The sequence below is a fragment of the Mobula birostris genome, chromosome 11, assembly GCF_030028105.1.
Source record: "Mobula birostris isolate sMobBir1 chromosome 11, sMobBir1.hap1, whole genome shotgun sequence".
Taxonomy (NCBI): Eukaryota; Metazoa; Chordata; class Chondrichthyes; order Myliobatiformes; family Myliobatidae; genus Mobula; species Mobula birostris.
Genome location: NC_092380.1, coordinates 106420379 through 106438534, shown reverse-complemented (window position 1 = coordinate 106438534; position 18156 = coordinate 106420379). Strand labels below are relative to the sequence as shown.

Sequence of the window (18156 nt, the reverse complement as noted above, 5' to 3'; positions counted from 1 at the left end):
GGTATTGGTGTTTCCATACCAGGCTGTGATGCAATCAGTCAATATGCAATGGTACTAGAAGGTTTGTGAACCCTGTGGAATTTTCTCTATTTCTGCATAAATATGACCTAAAATGTGATCAGATCTTCACTTAAGTCCTAAAACTAGATGAAAGAGAACCCAATTATATAAATATTAAATAAATAAATAAATAAATATCACAAAAACATTATGTGTAGTGGTGTGCCTCAAGGATCTGTACTGAGTCCAATGTTGTTTGTAATATATATTAATGATCTAGATGATGGGGTGGTAAATTGTATTAGTAAGTATGCAGATGATACTAAGATAGGTGGTGGTGTTGTGGATGATGAGGTAGGTTTTCAAAGCTTGCAGAGAGATTTAGGACAGTTAGAAGAGTGGGCTGAAAGATGGCAGATGGAGTTTCATGTTGAAAAATGTGAGGTGCTACATTTTGGCAGAACTAATCAAAATAGGACATACATGGTAAATGGTAGGGTATTAAAGAATGCTTTAGAACAGAGGGATCTAGGAATAATGGTGCATAGTTCACTGAAGATGGAATCTCATGTTGATAGGGTGGTGAAGAAAGCTTTTGGTTTGCTGGCCTTTATTAATCAGAGCATTGAGTATAGGAGTTGGGATGTAATGTTGAATTTGTATAAGGCATTGGTAAGGCCAAATCTGGAGTATTGTGTACAGTTCGGTCACCGAATTATAGGAAAGATGTCAATAAAATTGAGGGAGTACAGAGGAGGTTTACTAAAATGTTGCCTGGGTTTCATCTAAGTTACAGAGAAAGGTTGAACAAGTTAGGTCTTTATTCTTTGGAGCATAGAAGGTTGAGGGGAGACTTGATAGAGGTGTTTAAAATTATGAGGGGGATTGATAGAGTTGACGTGGTTAGACTTTTCAATTGAGAGTGGGAAAGATTCAAACAAGAGGGTATGGGTTGAGAATTAGAGGACAAAAGTTTAGGGGTACCATGAGGGAGAACTTCTCTACTCAGAGAGTGGTAGCTGTGTGGAACGAGCTTCCAGCAGAAGTGGTTGAGGCAGGTTCGATGTTGTCACTTAAAGTTAAATTGGATAGATATATGGACAGAAAAGGAATGGAGGGTTATGGACTGAGTGCAGGTCGGTGGGAATAGGATAGGATAAGAGTTTGGCACGGACTAGAAGGACCAAGATGGCCTGTTTCCGTGCTGTAATTGTTATATGGTTATATATTATACTTGTTTATTAAGAAAAATTATCCAATATTACATGCATATGTTGGAAAAATTATGTGAACCTTTGCTTTCAGTAACTGGTGTGACCCCCTTGTACAGTAATAACTTCAACCATATGATTCCGGTAACTGTTGATCGGTCCTGTACATCGGCTTGGGGGAACTTTAGGCCATTCCAGATTGCAAAACTGCTTCAACTCTGGGATGTTGGTGGGCTTCCTTACATGAACTACTTGCTTCAGGTCCTTCCACATTTCTATAGAATTAAGGTCAGGACTTTGACGCGGCCATTTCAAAACACTAATTTTCTTCTTTTTTAAACCATTGTGTTTGCAAGCTGTCCAAGCCCTGAGGCACCAAAGCCACTGCAAACCGTGACGCCCCTTCCACCATGATTCACAGTTGGGATGAGATTTTGGTGTTGGTGTGCAAGTGCCCTTTTTCTCCCAAACATAGTGGTGTGCATTTCTGCCAAAAAGTTCAATTTTGTTTCATCTATCCACAGAACATTGTCCCAGAAGCATCGTGGAACATCCGGGTGGTCTTTTGCAAACTTGAGATGTGCAGCAATTTTTTTTATTTTTTGGAGACATGGTCTCCTCCATGTTGTCCTTCCATGAACACCATTCTTGTTTAGTGTTTTTCTTATGTTGGACACATGAACAGAGTCTTTTGCAAGTTCCAGAGATTTCTGCAGGTCTTTTGCTGTTACCCTTGGGTTTTTTTCACTCCTTCAGCATTGCACAATGTGCTCCTGGTGTGATCTTTGCAGGATGTCCATTCTAGGGAGAGTAGCAACAGAATTGAATTTCCTCCATTTGTAGACAATTTCTCTTACTGTAGACTGATGAACTCTCAGGTCTTTAGAAATGCCTTTGTAGCCTTTTGCAGCTTCATGCATTTCTACAATTCTTCTGAGGTCCTCTGAAAGTTGCTTTGATTGAGGCATGGTGCACGTAAACAGATCTTTCTTGAGAAGAGCAGGCTCTGTCAGTGACATGACTTTGTGTGTGTTTTTTATAGGACAGGGCACCTCTATAACCCACACCTGCAATCTCATCTCCAATTCTTCTAAGGCCCTCTGAAAGTTGTTGTAATTGAGACATGGTGCACATCAACAGATGTTTGATGAGAAGAACAAGCTCTGTCAGTAATCTGAATTTGTGTGTCTTTTTTATAGGACAGGGCTGCTCTGCAACCCACACCTCCGATCTCATCTCATTGATTGGAACGCCCAGCTCCAATTAGCTTTTATAGAAGGCATTACCCCAGAGGTTCACATACTTTTTCCAACAAATACATGTAATATTGGATAACTTTTCTGAATAAATGAATGAGTATAAATTTTTTGTGTTATTTATATAATTGGGTTTCCTTTATTTAGTTTTAGGCCTACATGAGGATCTGATCGACATTTTAGGTCATATTTATGCAGAAACAGAGAAAATTCTACAGGGTTCACAAACATTCTAGCACCACTGTACTGTCAGATTTTCAATCTCCCCCACTATTTGCAGATTCACCACCATTTTTGATTTAGATATTGATCATGTGTTGGCTGAAAGGATTAGCTAAATGTGGCAACACACATAAAAGTTGCTGGTGAACGCAGCAGGCCAGGCAGCATCTCTAGGAAGAGGTGCAGTCGACGTTTCAGGCCTTCAAAGGGTCTCGGCCTGAAACGTCGACTGCACCTCTTCCTAGAGATGCTGCCTGGCCTGCTGCGTTCACCAGCAACTTTTATGTGTGTTGCTTGAATTTCCAGCATCTGCAGAATTCCTGTTGTTTGCGTAGCTAAATGTGGCATCATGCTTAGCACAGACATCATAAGCTGAAGGGCATGATCTTGTGCTGTACTGTCCATATTGTGTTGTTTTACTTACCATTTGTTCTACCACTTAGATTCTAAACGTTATATTAATGTAATCTTATGATTTTACAGATCATTTAAATTGTATTTTTGTCTACTCCCAATGTACTTCATTAATTCTTCTCCCTTTATATTTTGAATGGTTTATTTTTGTGATAATAACGTGTGTTTCAGATCAGTTCAGAGTAACTGACTTGCTGACCATTTCTATTATTTTCTGCTTTTAATTTAGGTTTGTAGCATCCACTAAAATTTACTGTTAGATACTTTTTATTTATACAATTTTAGGGATTCATTGTTTAAAGTATTTCTATCTCTATATATCTGATCATGTACTTTCGTTAATAGTTTCTTCAGCCTTCACAACTCTGCAAAGAATCACAATGTTTCAATATCATTTGTTTAATATTTAAATTATGCTCTGTCAAGAGCCTGTCTACATTTGAATATGACAAAATTTGAAACTTTATTGCTTGTGGTAACTTTTACCAATTTGCTGCTACATGGTGAAAACCATTTCTAAAAGCAGTCTTGATATGGGTTGTCTGAGCAGGGCCTGTAATGTGACGATCAGTGTTTAAGATGATGTTGCTCAGGTTGATAAATGTATTCACTCAGAAATGAACCTTTGTTTGCCTGCTCCATTGTTTAACCATGGAAGTGTTTCAAGGATAATGCCAGTACACAGAAATACCTTTTTACTCAATATCAACAATTAGTACACAATTAAAAATAAAAAAGTTCCCTTTTTCATACTTCCTACTTTTGAAGGTTTCATTGTAGTAGGAGTATAATATTCCATTTTGAGGCAAGTAAAACAATATTCAAATATCATTCATTCCATTTTCACGTTTATACTTTTAATAAAAGTTTTTATTACATATTTAATTGAACTATCAAACATGGGCTTTCAAATCTAATATTATATTTAGTTCTTGCTATAACTAAGAAAATTGGCAGTCTCCTTCATGCTGTAACAATGTACATTATGGGAAATGAGAAAACATTTCCCATAATGAGCTTCATGTAGTGAGTGCCAATTTGAAATTGGAGTTGAGACACTTTATTGAAATAAATAGCATAAATATTCCCTGTTCATATATGGAGAGTACCCAGCAGTTGTATTACCTTGGTCCATATACCTTGGTGGTAGTTACTTTAAGCTCTGCATTCATCAAAAATTGTAAATTTTTGAACAAAATATTAGGAAACATCTTCAGTTGCATCGTTTATTGAAGAAAAGAACTATTGCGGGAAAAACTTTCATTGCTGTGTTTCCCTGAAACTATCAACTGAAATATTTTCCTAAGCGTTGCAGCTATCCAACAATATATAGTATTAGGATATTCGTTTGTTAATTTGGTTTTCACTAAAATTAGCATTGTTAAATGGATATTACGCATTTTTAAACTTGAAATAAACGGTCATTTGCAAATATTCAGAGGAAATATCGTTGTGATATATAGTTTCCATTATACTTTAGCCCAGAATTTACAATCAATTATAAGCTGCCCACACACTTCCATAATATCTAACTAAAAATCACACTTGCCAAGAGCAATCAAAAAAGCATTAGGATGTGGAAAAGACCTCTTTGGATTTCTCATGTTAACGCCATCAACAATTTCTACTGATTAATGTGTTCAAGGGAGATCGAAAATAAGCCCTTCCTGAAAGTTGTGTTTTTTTTTTAAGAGGTCCAGCAATGGTGACAGGCCTTTCCAGCCCAACAAGTCTGTGCTGCCCATTACACCCATGTGGCCGATTAACCTACTAACCCATACATCTTTAGAATGTGGGAGAAACCAGAACATCCGAAGGAAACCCATGTAGTCTCTAGGAGAATATGCAAGCTCCTTACAAACAAAGGCGGGAATTAAATCCGGGTCATTTCATAACTTTTAAAACATTTAAGTTTGTTGGTACTGTAATAGTTTACTCTGAATATGCTACCATGTTACTCCTATTAAAACTAGTTTGACAATCATCATCTTGTAACTTGGCCATAATCACCAAAAAAGGAAATGTTCATTTCAGTGAAAAATACACTGAAATTTTTCAATGCACATTTTAAAGCAATTAAAACTAATGTTTTAAAATATAAAATTCAAAATCTTAGAACTTCAAAAAGATGAACAGTTTAAAAATAAAATTCAAATAAGTGAATAGTGTAGTCTCTTGCTGTTGACCCTCCTTTGAAAGTGAATAGGGAAGTGTTCTGTGCCTGGGTTAATCTGAAGGAGGTTGTGTAGATTGCCTATGATAAGTAATTGATAGTTTATGTATCTTCTGTTCATGAACTACATGAAGAATTCAGTCGTGGAATGTAATCATCCAAACATTGAAACTTTCATCTTTATGTATCATTATAAAGTCATTATATTACAAAACGATTCATGGATGGTTGCCTGGGAAAATGCTGTTTTCACTCAAAGAAGTTAGGGTCAACATCTATGTAAGCTGAAAATAATACTGCATTTTGTAAAATATATATATCCTGTGTATTACTATATTTGAACTCGCGAATGGTCAACACGTTGAAATATATTTCTAAGTCTGTACTAATTTAGTTATTAATAATTATTTATTTTAGAACGACCTCCTCCAACAACTCAGTATGTAGCTCGTTTCTTGAATACCAGAACAATGAAAGAGACATTTAAGAACTATGTGGAGCTGCTTGTGAGTACAGCCTTGGATCCTGACATGATTGAGGCATCAGAACAAAGTAATGGTCAGTATTGATGTTCCATCTTTGATTCTGATTTTTACATGCTTTATAGGAGTAATACCTGCTCAGCCCTTTTAGCTGTTGTGGTCAATAATTATTATTAATTCTTAGAAAAGCATCTCTGTTTATGCACTTTGATTTATAAGTGGTGGTAAGACCAGCCATTAATTGCCCTGGGGAAAAAACTGTTCACAGGGTTTAGAGAACAATTAAGAGCAACTACATTGATTCTTTTGGTGGTTGTATCTATACCTTGGCATCATCCTGTGGAGCATCGATCTGTTTTGGTGCTCTTGGTCAAAATGTTCACAGATATGCACCCAATCCCTGTATTTAAAAAGAAAAGGAGATAAGGAGATCCATTAGGACTGTATGCAGTTGTGCTGGTAATCTGGTTTGAATTCCTGATCTCCTGTGCCACTCTTGCATCCATCCAGCACTCTTGCTCACTGTGGAGAGACTGCCTGCAAGGATTGATGTTTAGGAGCTGGGTCTATAGGAAGTGAGATGATATTATTAAATGATGTAAGTTTGAGAGGTGTTAGTGTTCAAAGGGACTTGGGTGTCCTCTTACCCAAATCATTTAGAGTTAATGTACAAATACAACATAGTTGGCTTTATATTGGCCTTTATTGAAGAATTTGAGTACAGGAGTGGAGATATCTTGGTCAAATTACTGCAAACTCTGGAGAGCCGTACAGCTGGAATTGTGTACGTGTCTACAAACAATCTGCTAGAAGAATTCAGCGCATCAAGCAGCATCTGGGAGAAAAACAATTTTTCGATACTTAGGGCTGAAGCCCTGTCTCAGGGCTCCTCCAGCATATTGTTGCTCCAGATTCCAGCATCTGCAGTCTCTTGTCTCCCTGTGTACAAGACTCTTGGCTTTAACTAAAGTGGGGCTTCCTGTAGGGAGGCAGAATTGTGAAGCAGATTGAAGTTGTGTTCTTGAGTTTAGAAAACAAAGCACAAATTTGCAGAAGTTTTAAGGGCCTTAAGAGCTCAATGTAGAGATGATCGTTCCCTAGGTTGCAGTGAAAATCAAAATAAGGGCAGATGAGAAGACAAGTTGTTTCTTTACCAGTAAAGAACCTTAGGAGTTCCAAGAGGGGTGTGGAAGCTCAGTTGTTGAATATATGTGACCTGATCAAAAGTGACGATTACACCTGAACCCGAGGGGGACCAATATTCTCATGGGCAGGTTTGTTAAAGCTGTTGGAGAGGGTTTAAACTAATTTGGCAGGGGTGTGGGAAACGGAGTGAAGGGACTCAGGGTAGGATGGATGGCATGCAGTCAGACTGTCAGGAATGGTAGGCAGATGATCGGACAAAATTGCAGCCAGCAGGGTGAGTATCAGTGCATTAGAGATGCAGAATCAAAAAAGGTAGTCAATGCAGTACTCAAGGTGTTATAACTCAATGCACTGAGTATAAGAAATAAGGTCGTTGATCTTGTTGCACTATTACAGATTTTCGTGTATGATGTTGTGGCCATCACTGAATCATGGCTGAAGGATGGTTGTTGTTGGGAGCTGAAGGTTACATGTTGTATCAGAAGGATAGGAAGGTAGGCAGAGGGGCTGACGTGGCTCTGCTAGTAAAGAATGACATCAAATCAGTAGAATAATGGGACATAGGATTGGAAGATGTCGAATCCTTGTAGGTTCAGTTAAGAAGCTGCAAGGGGAAAAGGACCCTGATGGCAGTTCTATACAGGCCTCGAAACAGTAGCTAGGATGTGGACCACAGATTACAACGGGGAATATGAAAGGTGTGTCAAAAGGGCAATGTTATGATAGTCATGGGTGATTTTAACGTGCAGGTCAATTGGGAAAATCATGTTGGTAATGGATTTCAAGAGAGTGAGTTTGTTGAATGCCTACAAGATGGCTTTTTAGAGCAGTTTGTTGTTGAGCCGACTAGGGTATCAGATACTGGATTGGGTGTAATGTAATGAACTGGAGCAAAGGAAAATACATTGGTATGAGAGAGGAGTTGGCCAAAGTAAATTGGTAGGAGCTGTTGGCAGGGATGACAGCAGAGCTGCAACAGTGTGAGTTTCTGGAAAAAAATGAAGGTGCAGGATAGATGTATTCCAACAACAAAGAAATACTCAAATGGCAAAATAGTACAACTGTGGCTGACAAGGGAAGTCAAAGCTAATGTAAAATCAAAAGAGATGGCATATAACAAAGCAAAAATTAGTGGTAAGACGGAGGATTGGGAAGCCTTTAAAAACCTACAGAGAGCAACTAAAAGAATCATTAGGAAGGAAAGGATGAAATATGAAAGCAAACTAGCAAGCAAAGTGGATAGTAAAAGCTTTTTCAAGTATGTAAAAAAAAAAAAAAGACAGATGAGAGTGGATATAGGACTGCTAGAAAGTAAGGCCGGAGAAATAATAATGAGGGACAAGGAGATAGCAGATGAACTAAATGAGTACTTTGCATCAGTCTTCACTGTAGAAGGCACTAGCAGTGTGCCAGATGTTGAAGGGTGCGAGGGAAGGGAAGTGAGTGCAGTTACTGTTACAAGGGAGAAAGTGCTCAAAAAGCTGAAAGACCTAAGTCACCCAGACCAGATGAACTATAAGACCATAGGACAGAGGATCATAATTAGGCCATTTGGCCCATTGAGTCTACTCTGTCATTCAATAGTGGCTGATTCTATCTTTTCCCCTCAGCCTCACTCCCTGGCCTTCTTCCCATAACATTTAATACGGTGTTCAATCAAGAACCTATCAAGTCCTGCCTTAAATACACCCAACGACCTGTCTTCCACAGCTGCCTGTGGTAATAAATTTCACAAGTTCACCACCCTCTGGCTAAAGAAATTTCTCTGCAGCTATGGGTTCTGGAAAAGGTATTGGCAGAGATTATGGATGCATTATTAATTATCTTTCAAAAGTCATTGGACTCTGGCATGATGCTAGAGGACTGGAAAATTGCAAATGTCACTCCATTCTTTAAGAAAGGAGGAAGCAGCAGAAAGGAAATTAAACCAGTTAGTCTGACCTCAGTGGTTGGGAAGATGTTGGATTCATTTGTTATGGATGAGGTTATAGAGTACTTGGTGACACGGGACAAGGTAAGATAAAGTTAGCATGGTTTCTTTAAAGGGAAATCAAGCCTGATGAACCTGTTGAAATTCTTTGAGGAGATTACAAGTAGGATAGATAAAGGGGATGCAGTGGATGTTGTATATTTCGACTTTCAGAAGGCCTTTGACAAGGTGCCACATATGAGGCTGCTTACCAAGTTAAGAGGCCATGGTAGTAACAGTAAGGTTACTGACATGATTAGAGCATTGGCTGATTGGTAGGAGACAACGAGTGGGAATAAAAGGATCCTTTTCTGGTTGGCTGCCAGTGACCAGTGGTATTCCACAGGATCAGTGTTGGGATTGCTTTTTATGCTGTATATCAATGAATTGATGGCTTTGTTGCCAAGTTTGCAGATAATACGAAGATTGGTGGAGGGGCAGGTAGTTTTGAGGAAATAGGTAGGCTACAGGAGGACTTAGACAGATTAGGAGAATGGGCAAGTAAGTGGCAAATGAAATACAATGTTGGAAAATGAACGGTCATGCACATTGGTAGAAGAAATAAATGTACAGACTATTTTTTAAATGGGGAGAAAAATCCAAAAACTGTGAGATGCAAAGGGACTTGGGAGTCCTTGTGCAGAACACCCAAAAGGTTAGCTTGCAGATAGTGTTGGTGGTGAGGAAGCCAAATGCAATGTTAGCATTCATTTCAAGAGGTCTAGAATACAAGAACAGGGATGTGATGCTGAGGCTTTATATGGCACTGGTGAGGCCTCACCTTGAGCATTGTGAAAAGTTCTGGGCTCCTCATCTAAGAAAAGATGTGTTGGCATTTGAGAGGGTTCAGAGGAGGCTCACAAGGATGATTCCGGGAACCTCGTATGGTTATCATACGAGGAACATTTGATAGCTCTGGGTCTGTACTCACTGGAATTCAGAAGGATGAGACTGGATCTCAGTGAAACCTTTTGAATGTTAAAATGCCTAGGCAGAGTAGATGTGGAAAGGATGTTTCCCTTGTTGGGGGAGTCTAGGACAAGAAGGCACAGCCTCAGGATAGAGGGGCATCCATTTAAAACAGAGATGCAGAGACTTTTCTTTAGCCAGAGGGTGGTGAACTTATGGAATTTATTACCACAGGTAGATGTGGAGGCCAGGTCATTGGGTGGATATAAGGCAGACCTTGATAGGTTCTTGATTGGACTCTGCATTAAAGGTTATAAGAAGAAAGCTGGGGAGTGGGACTGAGGGGGATGGGGGAGAAGGATCAGCCATGATTGAATTATGGAGCAGGCTTGATTGGTCAAATGGTCTAATTCTACTCCTATGTCTAATGGTCTGTATTCAAAAAAGAAAATGATAGGTTTTTAGACATTAAAGAACTGAGGTATGAAAAAGACGTTGAACTAATAGAGCAACATGTTTTAGAACAACTGAGGAAAGAGAAGTATATTAGTTTCATGTGAACTTGAAAAGGTTGGAGAATTAAGTGATCCTGAGTCAGTCCAATATCAGTATGTGGGATTAGTTATGGTTTGGAAAACATGCAGTCTGTGATTTTAATTGTAAGCAGTAAATGGTCGACAAAGAGGCTGTTATGCCTAGTATTTGTTGAAGCAAAAGCAATAATTTATTCTTAGCATTAAGTCTTACGTGACCCTTTAGTTTCGATCATATTCCCCCCATTCCCTATATTATTAAACCAAGAAAAAAGGTTCTTATTATTAATTCTTAAAATGTGACTGTTGTGGGAAGTTAGTGAAACCTGTAAGAGTAAATTGCCTCCTTAACGTGATTTCTCTTTCTGTACATTCCAGCAGTTAAATGTCTGTGTGGCTTTAGCTTTATAAAAAGATTCAGATCAATAAAGCTGAAAATGAAGCTCTTCATACAAAATGATGAGAGGCATTGATCCTGTGGATGGTCAGAGGCTTTTTACCAGGGCTGAAATGGCTAGCACAGGCCATCTTGGCCCTTCTAGTCCGTGCCGAACTCTTACTCTCACCTAGTCTCACCGACCTGCACTCAGCCCATAACCCTCCATTCCTTTCCTGTCCATATACCTATCCAATTTAACTTTAAACAACAACATCGAACCTGATTCAACCACTTCTGCTGGAAGCTCGTTCCACACAGCTACCACTCTCTGAGTAAAGAAGTTCCCCCTCATGTTACCCCTAAACTTTTGCCCTTTAACTCTCAACTCATGTCCTCTTGTTTGAATCTCCCCCACTCTCAATGGAAAAAGCCTATCCACGTCAACTCTATCTATCCCCCTCATAATTTTAAACACCTCTATCAAGTCCCCCCTCAACCTTCTACGCTCCAAAGCATAAAGACCCAACTTGTTCAACCTTTCTCTGTAACTTAGATGATGAAATGCAGGCCACATTCTAGTAAATCTCCTCTGTACTCTCTCAACTTTATTGACATCTTTCCTATAATTCGGTGACCAGAACTGTACACAATACTCCAAAATTGGCTTCACCAATGCTTTATACAATTTCAACATTACATCCCAACTCCTATACTCAATACTCTGATTTATAAAGGCCAGCATACCAAAAGCTTTCTTCACCACCCTATCCGCATGAGATTCCACCTTCAGGAAACTATGCATCATTATTCCTAGATCGCTCTGTTCTACTGCATTCTTTAATGCCCTACCATTTACCATGTATGTCCTATTTTGATTAGTCCTACCAAAATGTAGCACCTCACATTTTTCAGCATTAAACTCCATATGCCATCTTTCAGCCCACTCTTCTAAGTGGTCTAAATCTCTCTGCAAGCTTTGAAAACCTACTTCGTTATCCACAACTCCACCTATCTTAGTATCATCTGCGTACCTACTAATCCAATTTACCACCCCATCATCCAGGTCATTAATATATCTGACAAACAACATTGGACCCAGTACTGATCCCTGAGGCACACCACTACACACTGTCCTCCAATCTGACACACAGTTATCCACCACTGCTCTCTGGCGTCTCCCATCCAGTCACTGCTGAAGCCATTTTACTACTTCTATATTAATATCCAACGACTGAACCTTCCTAACTTCCGTGTGGGACCTTGTCAAAGACCTTACTGAAGTCCATATAGACAACATCCACCGCTTTACCCTCGTCAACTTTCTTAGTAACCTTATCAAAAAAATTCAATAAGGTTTGTCAAACATGACCTTCCATGCACAAATCCATGTTAACTGTTCCTAATCAGACCCTGTCTATCCATATAATTATATATACCATCTCTAAGAATACTTTCCATCAATTTACTCACCACTGACGTCAAACTCACACGCCGATAATTGCTAGGTATACTCTTGGAATTCTTTTTAAACAATGGAACAACATGAGCAATACGCCAATCCCCCAGCACCATCCCTGTTTTTAATCACATTTGAATGTCATTAGGTACAGGGGAGATGTTAGGGATAAGTTTTTTTTTTACACAGTGTGGTGAGTGCATGGAATGGGCTGCTGGCAATGGTGGTGGAGGCGGATACGATGGAGTCTTTTAAGAGACTTCTGGACAGGTACATAAAGCTCAGAAAAATAGAGATCTGTGGGTAACCCTTGTTGGCACAGCTTTGTGGGCCCTGTATTGTGCTGTAGGTTTTCTATGATTCAATTATAAATATGAAGCTTGGTTCATTGTCCTTTAAGAGGTTGAAACCTAGATTTAGTTAGGTTCACTGCCCAGTGAAGTGGCCTTGCAGCGATGCAATTCATTCTTTTTACTACAGAGAGCATTTGTTGGTATTATAATAATACTTAATTGTAGAACTTGGAAGTTTGGTAAAACAGGACTTTGTTTTTTGATTGCTTACAGATGAAATGTATTTGCCACACATGAGGAAGATTGATGGTATGCTGAATGAGAATAAGAAGCGAATGATTTCTAAGTTTCCATTGCAGCCAACACTCAAGGTGAGAACTTTTATAAAAGATCACATTTATGAGTCTTTGAATTATGTCACCCTCATTATATTTTACAATTGCTGTCTTCATTCACAGGCTTGAATGTTACTTCAAATAAGTAAGTTAGTTACTATTTCCATTTTAACAATTTGGAGACTAGTTAATGCTAGTATTATGATGTTTCATTATAGGAATGGAAGAAAATCTGTTGTGAAACTGTTTTGATCAAAGATTTCTTTCTGTGCTTAACACTGAAGTGATAAACAATTTTGATTTGAATTGACTTTATTACTTACATCCTTAACATACATGAAGAGGAAAAATCTTTTATGTTATGCCTTCGTCTAAATGTGCAGTTATAGTAATTTATAATAAATATTATGTACAACAGGATAGTCAATGTAACATAGAAATACAGTTGCATCAGCATGAATTAAGCAGTCTGATAGCCTGGTGGAAGAAGCTGACGCGGAGCCTGTTGGTCCTGGCTGTTCCCAGATGGTAGCAGCTGGAACAGTTTGTGGTTGGGATGACTCAGGTCTGCAATGATCCTTCGGGCCCTTTTTACACACCTGTCTTCATAAAAGTCCTGAATAGTGGAAGTTGACATCTACAGATGTGCTGGGCAGTCTGCACCACTCTCTGCAGAGTCCTGTTGAATATGCAGGATTTGCCATATTAATCAGAATCAGGTTTATTATCACCAGCATGTGACGTGAAATTTGTTAACTTAGTAGCAGCAGTTCAATGCAATACATAATCTAGCAGAGAGAGAGAAAAAAGTAATAAATAAAACATAATAAATAAACAAGTAAATCAATTATGTGTATTGAATAGATTTTTTAAATGTGCAAAAGCAGAGATACTGTGTATTTTTTTTTAAAGTGAGGTAGTGTCCAAAGCCTCAATGTCCATTTAGGAATCGGATGGCAGAGGGGAAGAAGCTGTTCCTGAATCACTGAGTGTGTGCCTTTAGGCTTCTGTACCCACTACCTGATGGTAACAGTGAGAAAAGGGCTTGCCCTGGGTGCTGGAGGTCCTTAATAATGGATGCTGCCTTTCAGAGACACCGCTCCCTAAAGATGTCCTGGGTACTTTGTAGGCTAGTGCCCAAGATGGAGCTGACTAGATTTACAACCTTCTGCAGCTTCTTTTGGTCCTGTGCAGTAGCCCCTCCACACCAGACAGTGATGCAGCCTGTCAGAATGCTCTCCACAGTGCATCTATACAACTATAGAAGTTTCTGAGTGTATTTGTTGACATGCAAAATCTCTTCAAACTCCTAATGAAGTATAGCCGCTGTCTTGCCTTCTTCATAACTACATCAATATGTTGGGACCAGGTTAGATCCTTAGAGATCTTGACACCCAGAAACTTGAAGCTGCTCACTCTCTCCACTTCTGATCCCTCTATGAGGATTGGTATGTGTTCCTTCGTCTTACCCTTCCTGAAGTCTACAATCAGCTCTTTCGTCTTACTGATATTGAGTAAGACGACACCTTTCCACTAGTTGGCACATCTCACTCCTGTCTCCTGTATCAATAAACCATAGGTTAATTTACAGAAGGACACAAAGTACAAGGAAATTTTGGTGTTAAATTTTAAACGTAGGTGACAATTGGTAAATAAAGGAACAAAATGAATTTAGAGCAACACACACAAAATGCTGGAGGAACTCAGCAGGTCAGGCAACCTTGAGTCCTGATAAAGGGTCTCAGCCCAAAATGTCAACTGTTTATTCAACTCCATAGCTGTGCCTGACTTGCTGAGTTCCTCCTGTAGTTTGTGTATGTTGCCCTAGGTTTCCATCTGCAGGATCTCTTGTGTTTATGAATAAATTTAGTATTTTTATGAATTTGAAATAATTAACTGGCATTGTTAACTTGTGATGCTGCTACTTCAGCCTCTCCCAGGAATCTGCAATAAGAAAGTCTTGAAAATCAAACTGCTGCAGATGCTGGAAGTCTGGAAACAAAGCCAGCAAATATTGGAAACACTCAGCAGGTCTGATAGCATCTTTGGAAAGAGCGAACGAGCTAACATTTCAGTCTAAATATCCCTTATCAGAACTCAGAAATTGAGAAAGGTTGGATTTAAGTTGCAGAGAAGATAAGGAGAGGCATTGCTATGAAAATGGAATACCTCTAAGGCAGGGATTCAGAATATTTTTTATGCCGTGGAGCCTTACCATTAACCGAGGAATCTGTGGACACCAGGTTGGGAACCCCTTCTCTAAGGTGAAGCCATACATGTCTGGATGACGTTTACTGAGCCATCTGACAGATTAGTGAGGGACGTGAAAGAGAATGGTAGAAAAAAAAAACAGAGAGACTTGTTAAAACTGAAATGCAGATTGGGAGAATTCTGAAAATGCCCAGCATATGAAGCTGTGGAGAGAGAAAAACTGAGTTTACCATTGTAGATGGATAACTTTAAAGCAGAACTGGCCAGTTCTGATACAAAAATTATCTGAAATAGTTAAATTCAAAATCTCAAAGACAAAATCGTGCCCAGGTGGAAGATAAAGTGCTGTACTTAAAGCTTACCTTGGCCCTTGTTGGGAGAGTGATCGTGACCACTGGGAATTCCCTTTGTAGTTAGTACTCTCTGATCTAGGCAACATCCTGGTGAATCTCTTCTGCACTTGTTTCCAGTACTCTCATTCTTTCTGTAATGTGGTCATCAGAAACTGCGCACAATATTCCAAATGTGACCTAACCAAAGTTTTATACAGCTGAGACTTATGCTCAAAACCCTCACTGAAGGCAAGCTTTCTTTACCATCTTACCTACTTGCTGACGTCATTTTCAGGGAGCTTTTGACTTGCAACTTGAGAACCCTCTGTACATAATGGCTCTTAAGGGCCCACCATTTATCATATACTTTCCTCTTACATTTGATCTCCCAAAGTGTAACACCTCAAACTTATCCACACTAAACCACATCTGCCATTTTCCTGCCCATATTTGCAACTGATCTTCCCACCGAATCCTTTCACAACCTTCCTCACTATCCACAACTACACCAATTTTTGCGTCATCTGTGGACTTACTCCACCTGGTGCTCTCATCTCACTGAGCTTCACACTACTTCCATATTTCTTATGTTCTTTAAAATGTGTGTAAGTTCATGCTGTTGACATGGAAAATAATGTTTTTTTTCCTGTATGTAATAGTGGTGTGGTTTATTCAGCATTTTCTTTCCAACACATTCTTTGACTTAATCCAAAACCATCTTAATTTCTTGTAAAATAATTATAGAATATGTTCAAAAAAACCAAACCCACGCTCTTCTTTGAGGTACAGTCTTTTTGCTTTGTAGCTTATTCTCGTAAAACTGTTGCTTATCTCCTTCAAAAGTACTGATTTTCTTCTGAATGTAGATCAGATGAAAGATCGTGAACTGAACTCATTAGCTCAGTTTTCACAAATCTTGTGAGTGGGCATTTTTAGCTTTATTTGCTTCTGTGTTTCTCTTGTTCTGGTTTTTAACATTCTGAATTGTATCTGTTTTGTTTTGTAGACTGCACTGGAGAATTTTCCTGAGCTAACAGTATGTGTCCCGGGAACAAAGGGTGGCAGTTCCAATTTGACCAAAATTAAAATGAGTGGCAAAAATTACAACAAGAAAACGCTCCAGTCAGTAAAACAGAACAGTAAGGGCTCAAAGGTAAGGTCTGCTGCAAACTTCTATCTTTAGTAATTTTTTCCTCTGATTTAATGTTTATTAGGCTCTATTAAATTTTAATAAAGTTCTGTATTAAAGATGAATCATTAAAATACCCCCAAATATGTTTTAGTCCACACTTGAGACCTTCATTGATTGAAATATAAATGAAGTTGTAATTTATGAAATGAGTTATAGTAAAATCCTTTAGCCACTGGTCAGTCTGCCACATCAAGATGTCATCTTGAAGGAGAGATTAGTGAAGAACCAGGAAATATAAGATTTTTAGATTTAAGTAAAGGTTTTGTTAGTGTTGCACAGATTAGCTCTTTGGTACTGGGTAATGGAAGATGGCCGTAAAGTTCTATTGTAGATCAGAATTTATCTGATAAAATGAACACTACTATGCATTGCAGAGTAGGGATAACTGATGAGCAGGGAGTCTCAGGTGTGTGCACTGGAGTGATAAATACTCATGTTGAGCATAAGATCTGTGGCAGTGGAGCTTAGAAAACAACCCATGTTTGTTTATTGAGGGGAGAGAACTCAGGTGGGGAAGGAAGGTGATGCAAGTACACATTTGAGCTTTTGAGTAGTCACAGCAGTTGTGCTGTTTGTGCAAAGTTAAATATCGACACAAACTTTTTTTATACGAGGTCTGCACAGAAAATTCAGCCCCGATTTGGTGCATTTAAGTACTAGCCTTCTGATTGGAGTGCAGTTTTTAAGACCAAGAAGAAATGGAAAGTAATTTTTAAAATAACTGCATGAAAGTACAAACTAAAATATGAATCAGATTTGAGGCTGCAGAAAAAAAAGTAAAACTACTTTTCTCTAACCACTTCGCTTTTTTCTTCCCTCATGGCGCTTTTTCTTTTTGCATCATTAAAATTAAACTCTAATCCAATGTCTAATATAAAATGGCAAAACTATAAAGCCGTTGTTTGCATAATATAATTGCCCAATTAACTTTTTTTTGTTAAATACAGTTGATCAAGTCCTTCTTGGTCCCATTCAACATCAAATGTATAATTGAAAAGTTTAGAATGGGCCCCATTCTGTTCTATTGCAGAAATTATTCAAACTGTTAATAAACCAATTTAACTTGCTATCTATTTCTTTTTGTACAAAGGTAATCATGCTTTACCAGTGAGTGACAATATTTCTATCAGTTTGTCCACTGTAATTATATGGCAGGCTGGGATTAAAAGTTAATTTTGTTATTGGCATTCTTTGTGTTATGTTTCATACAAATTAGGAAGAGATGCCATCGTGTTTATAGCCAAAACAAAGTATGAATAACATTTTCAAATAAATCGTATCAGTCTTTTAAATTTAAACTACCTATCTCAATGGCAGACTTTTTGAATTACGCTCCTGAACAGTGGAATTCAATTGCTAAAACTATGAGATACATACTCAGTTGTCATTTTTAAACACAGCTCAAAACCTATTTATTTAGCCTTGCTTTTAACTAATGTTATTTTGTCTTTTATTTTTATTTTTTATTTTATTTTCATGTTATCCCATTGTAACGCAATTTGAACTACATGGTCTGTATGAAAAGTGTTCCATGAATGTTATTATTGTTATTGTATCACCTAATGTACTCCGTCCTGTAGTGACTCCTGGGGCTTGCTTAAAGGGGATCCAATTATCTTCTAATTGGATGTATTGTTAACACT

The 18156-nt window shown here is 38.4% G+C and overlaps 1 protein-coding gene across 4 annotated transcripts in view; it reads left to right on the top strand.

Annotated features, from left to right (window-relative positions):
- qser1 (glutamine and serine rich 1) overlaps positions 1–18156 on the top strand; it is a 151592-nt gene that overhangs the window by 128802 nt on the left and 4634 nt on the right. For all 4 annotated transcript variants that reach the window (XM_072272802.1, XM_072272801.1, XM_072272800.1 and 1 more), the window contains 3 exons: positions 5694–5834; positions 12717–12814; positions 16328–16474. In XM_072272802.1, the coding sequence (XP_072128903.1) occupies positions 5694–5834; positions 12717–12814; positions 16328–16474 (386 nt within the window). The remainder of the gene's footprint in view (positions 1–5693; positions 5835–12716; positions 12815–16327; positions 16475–18156) is intronic.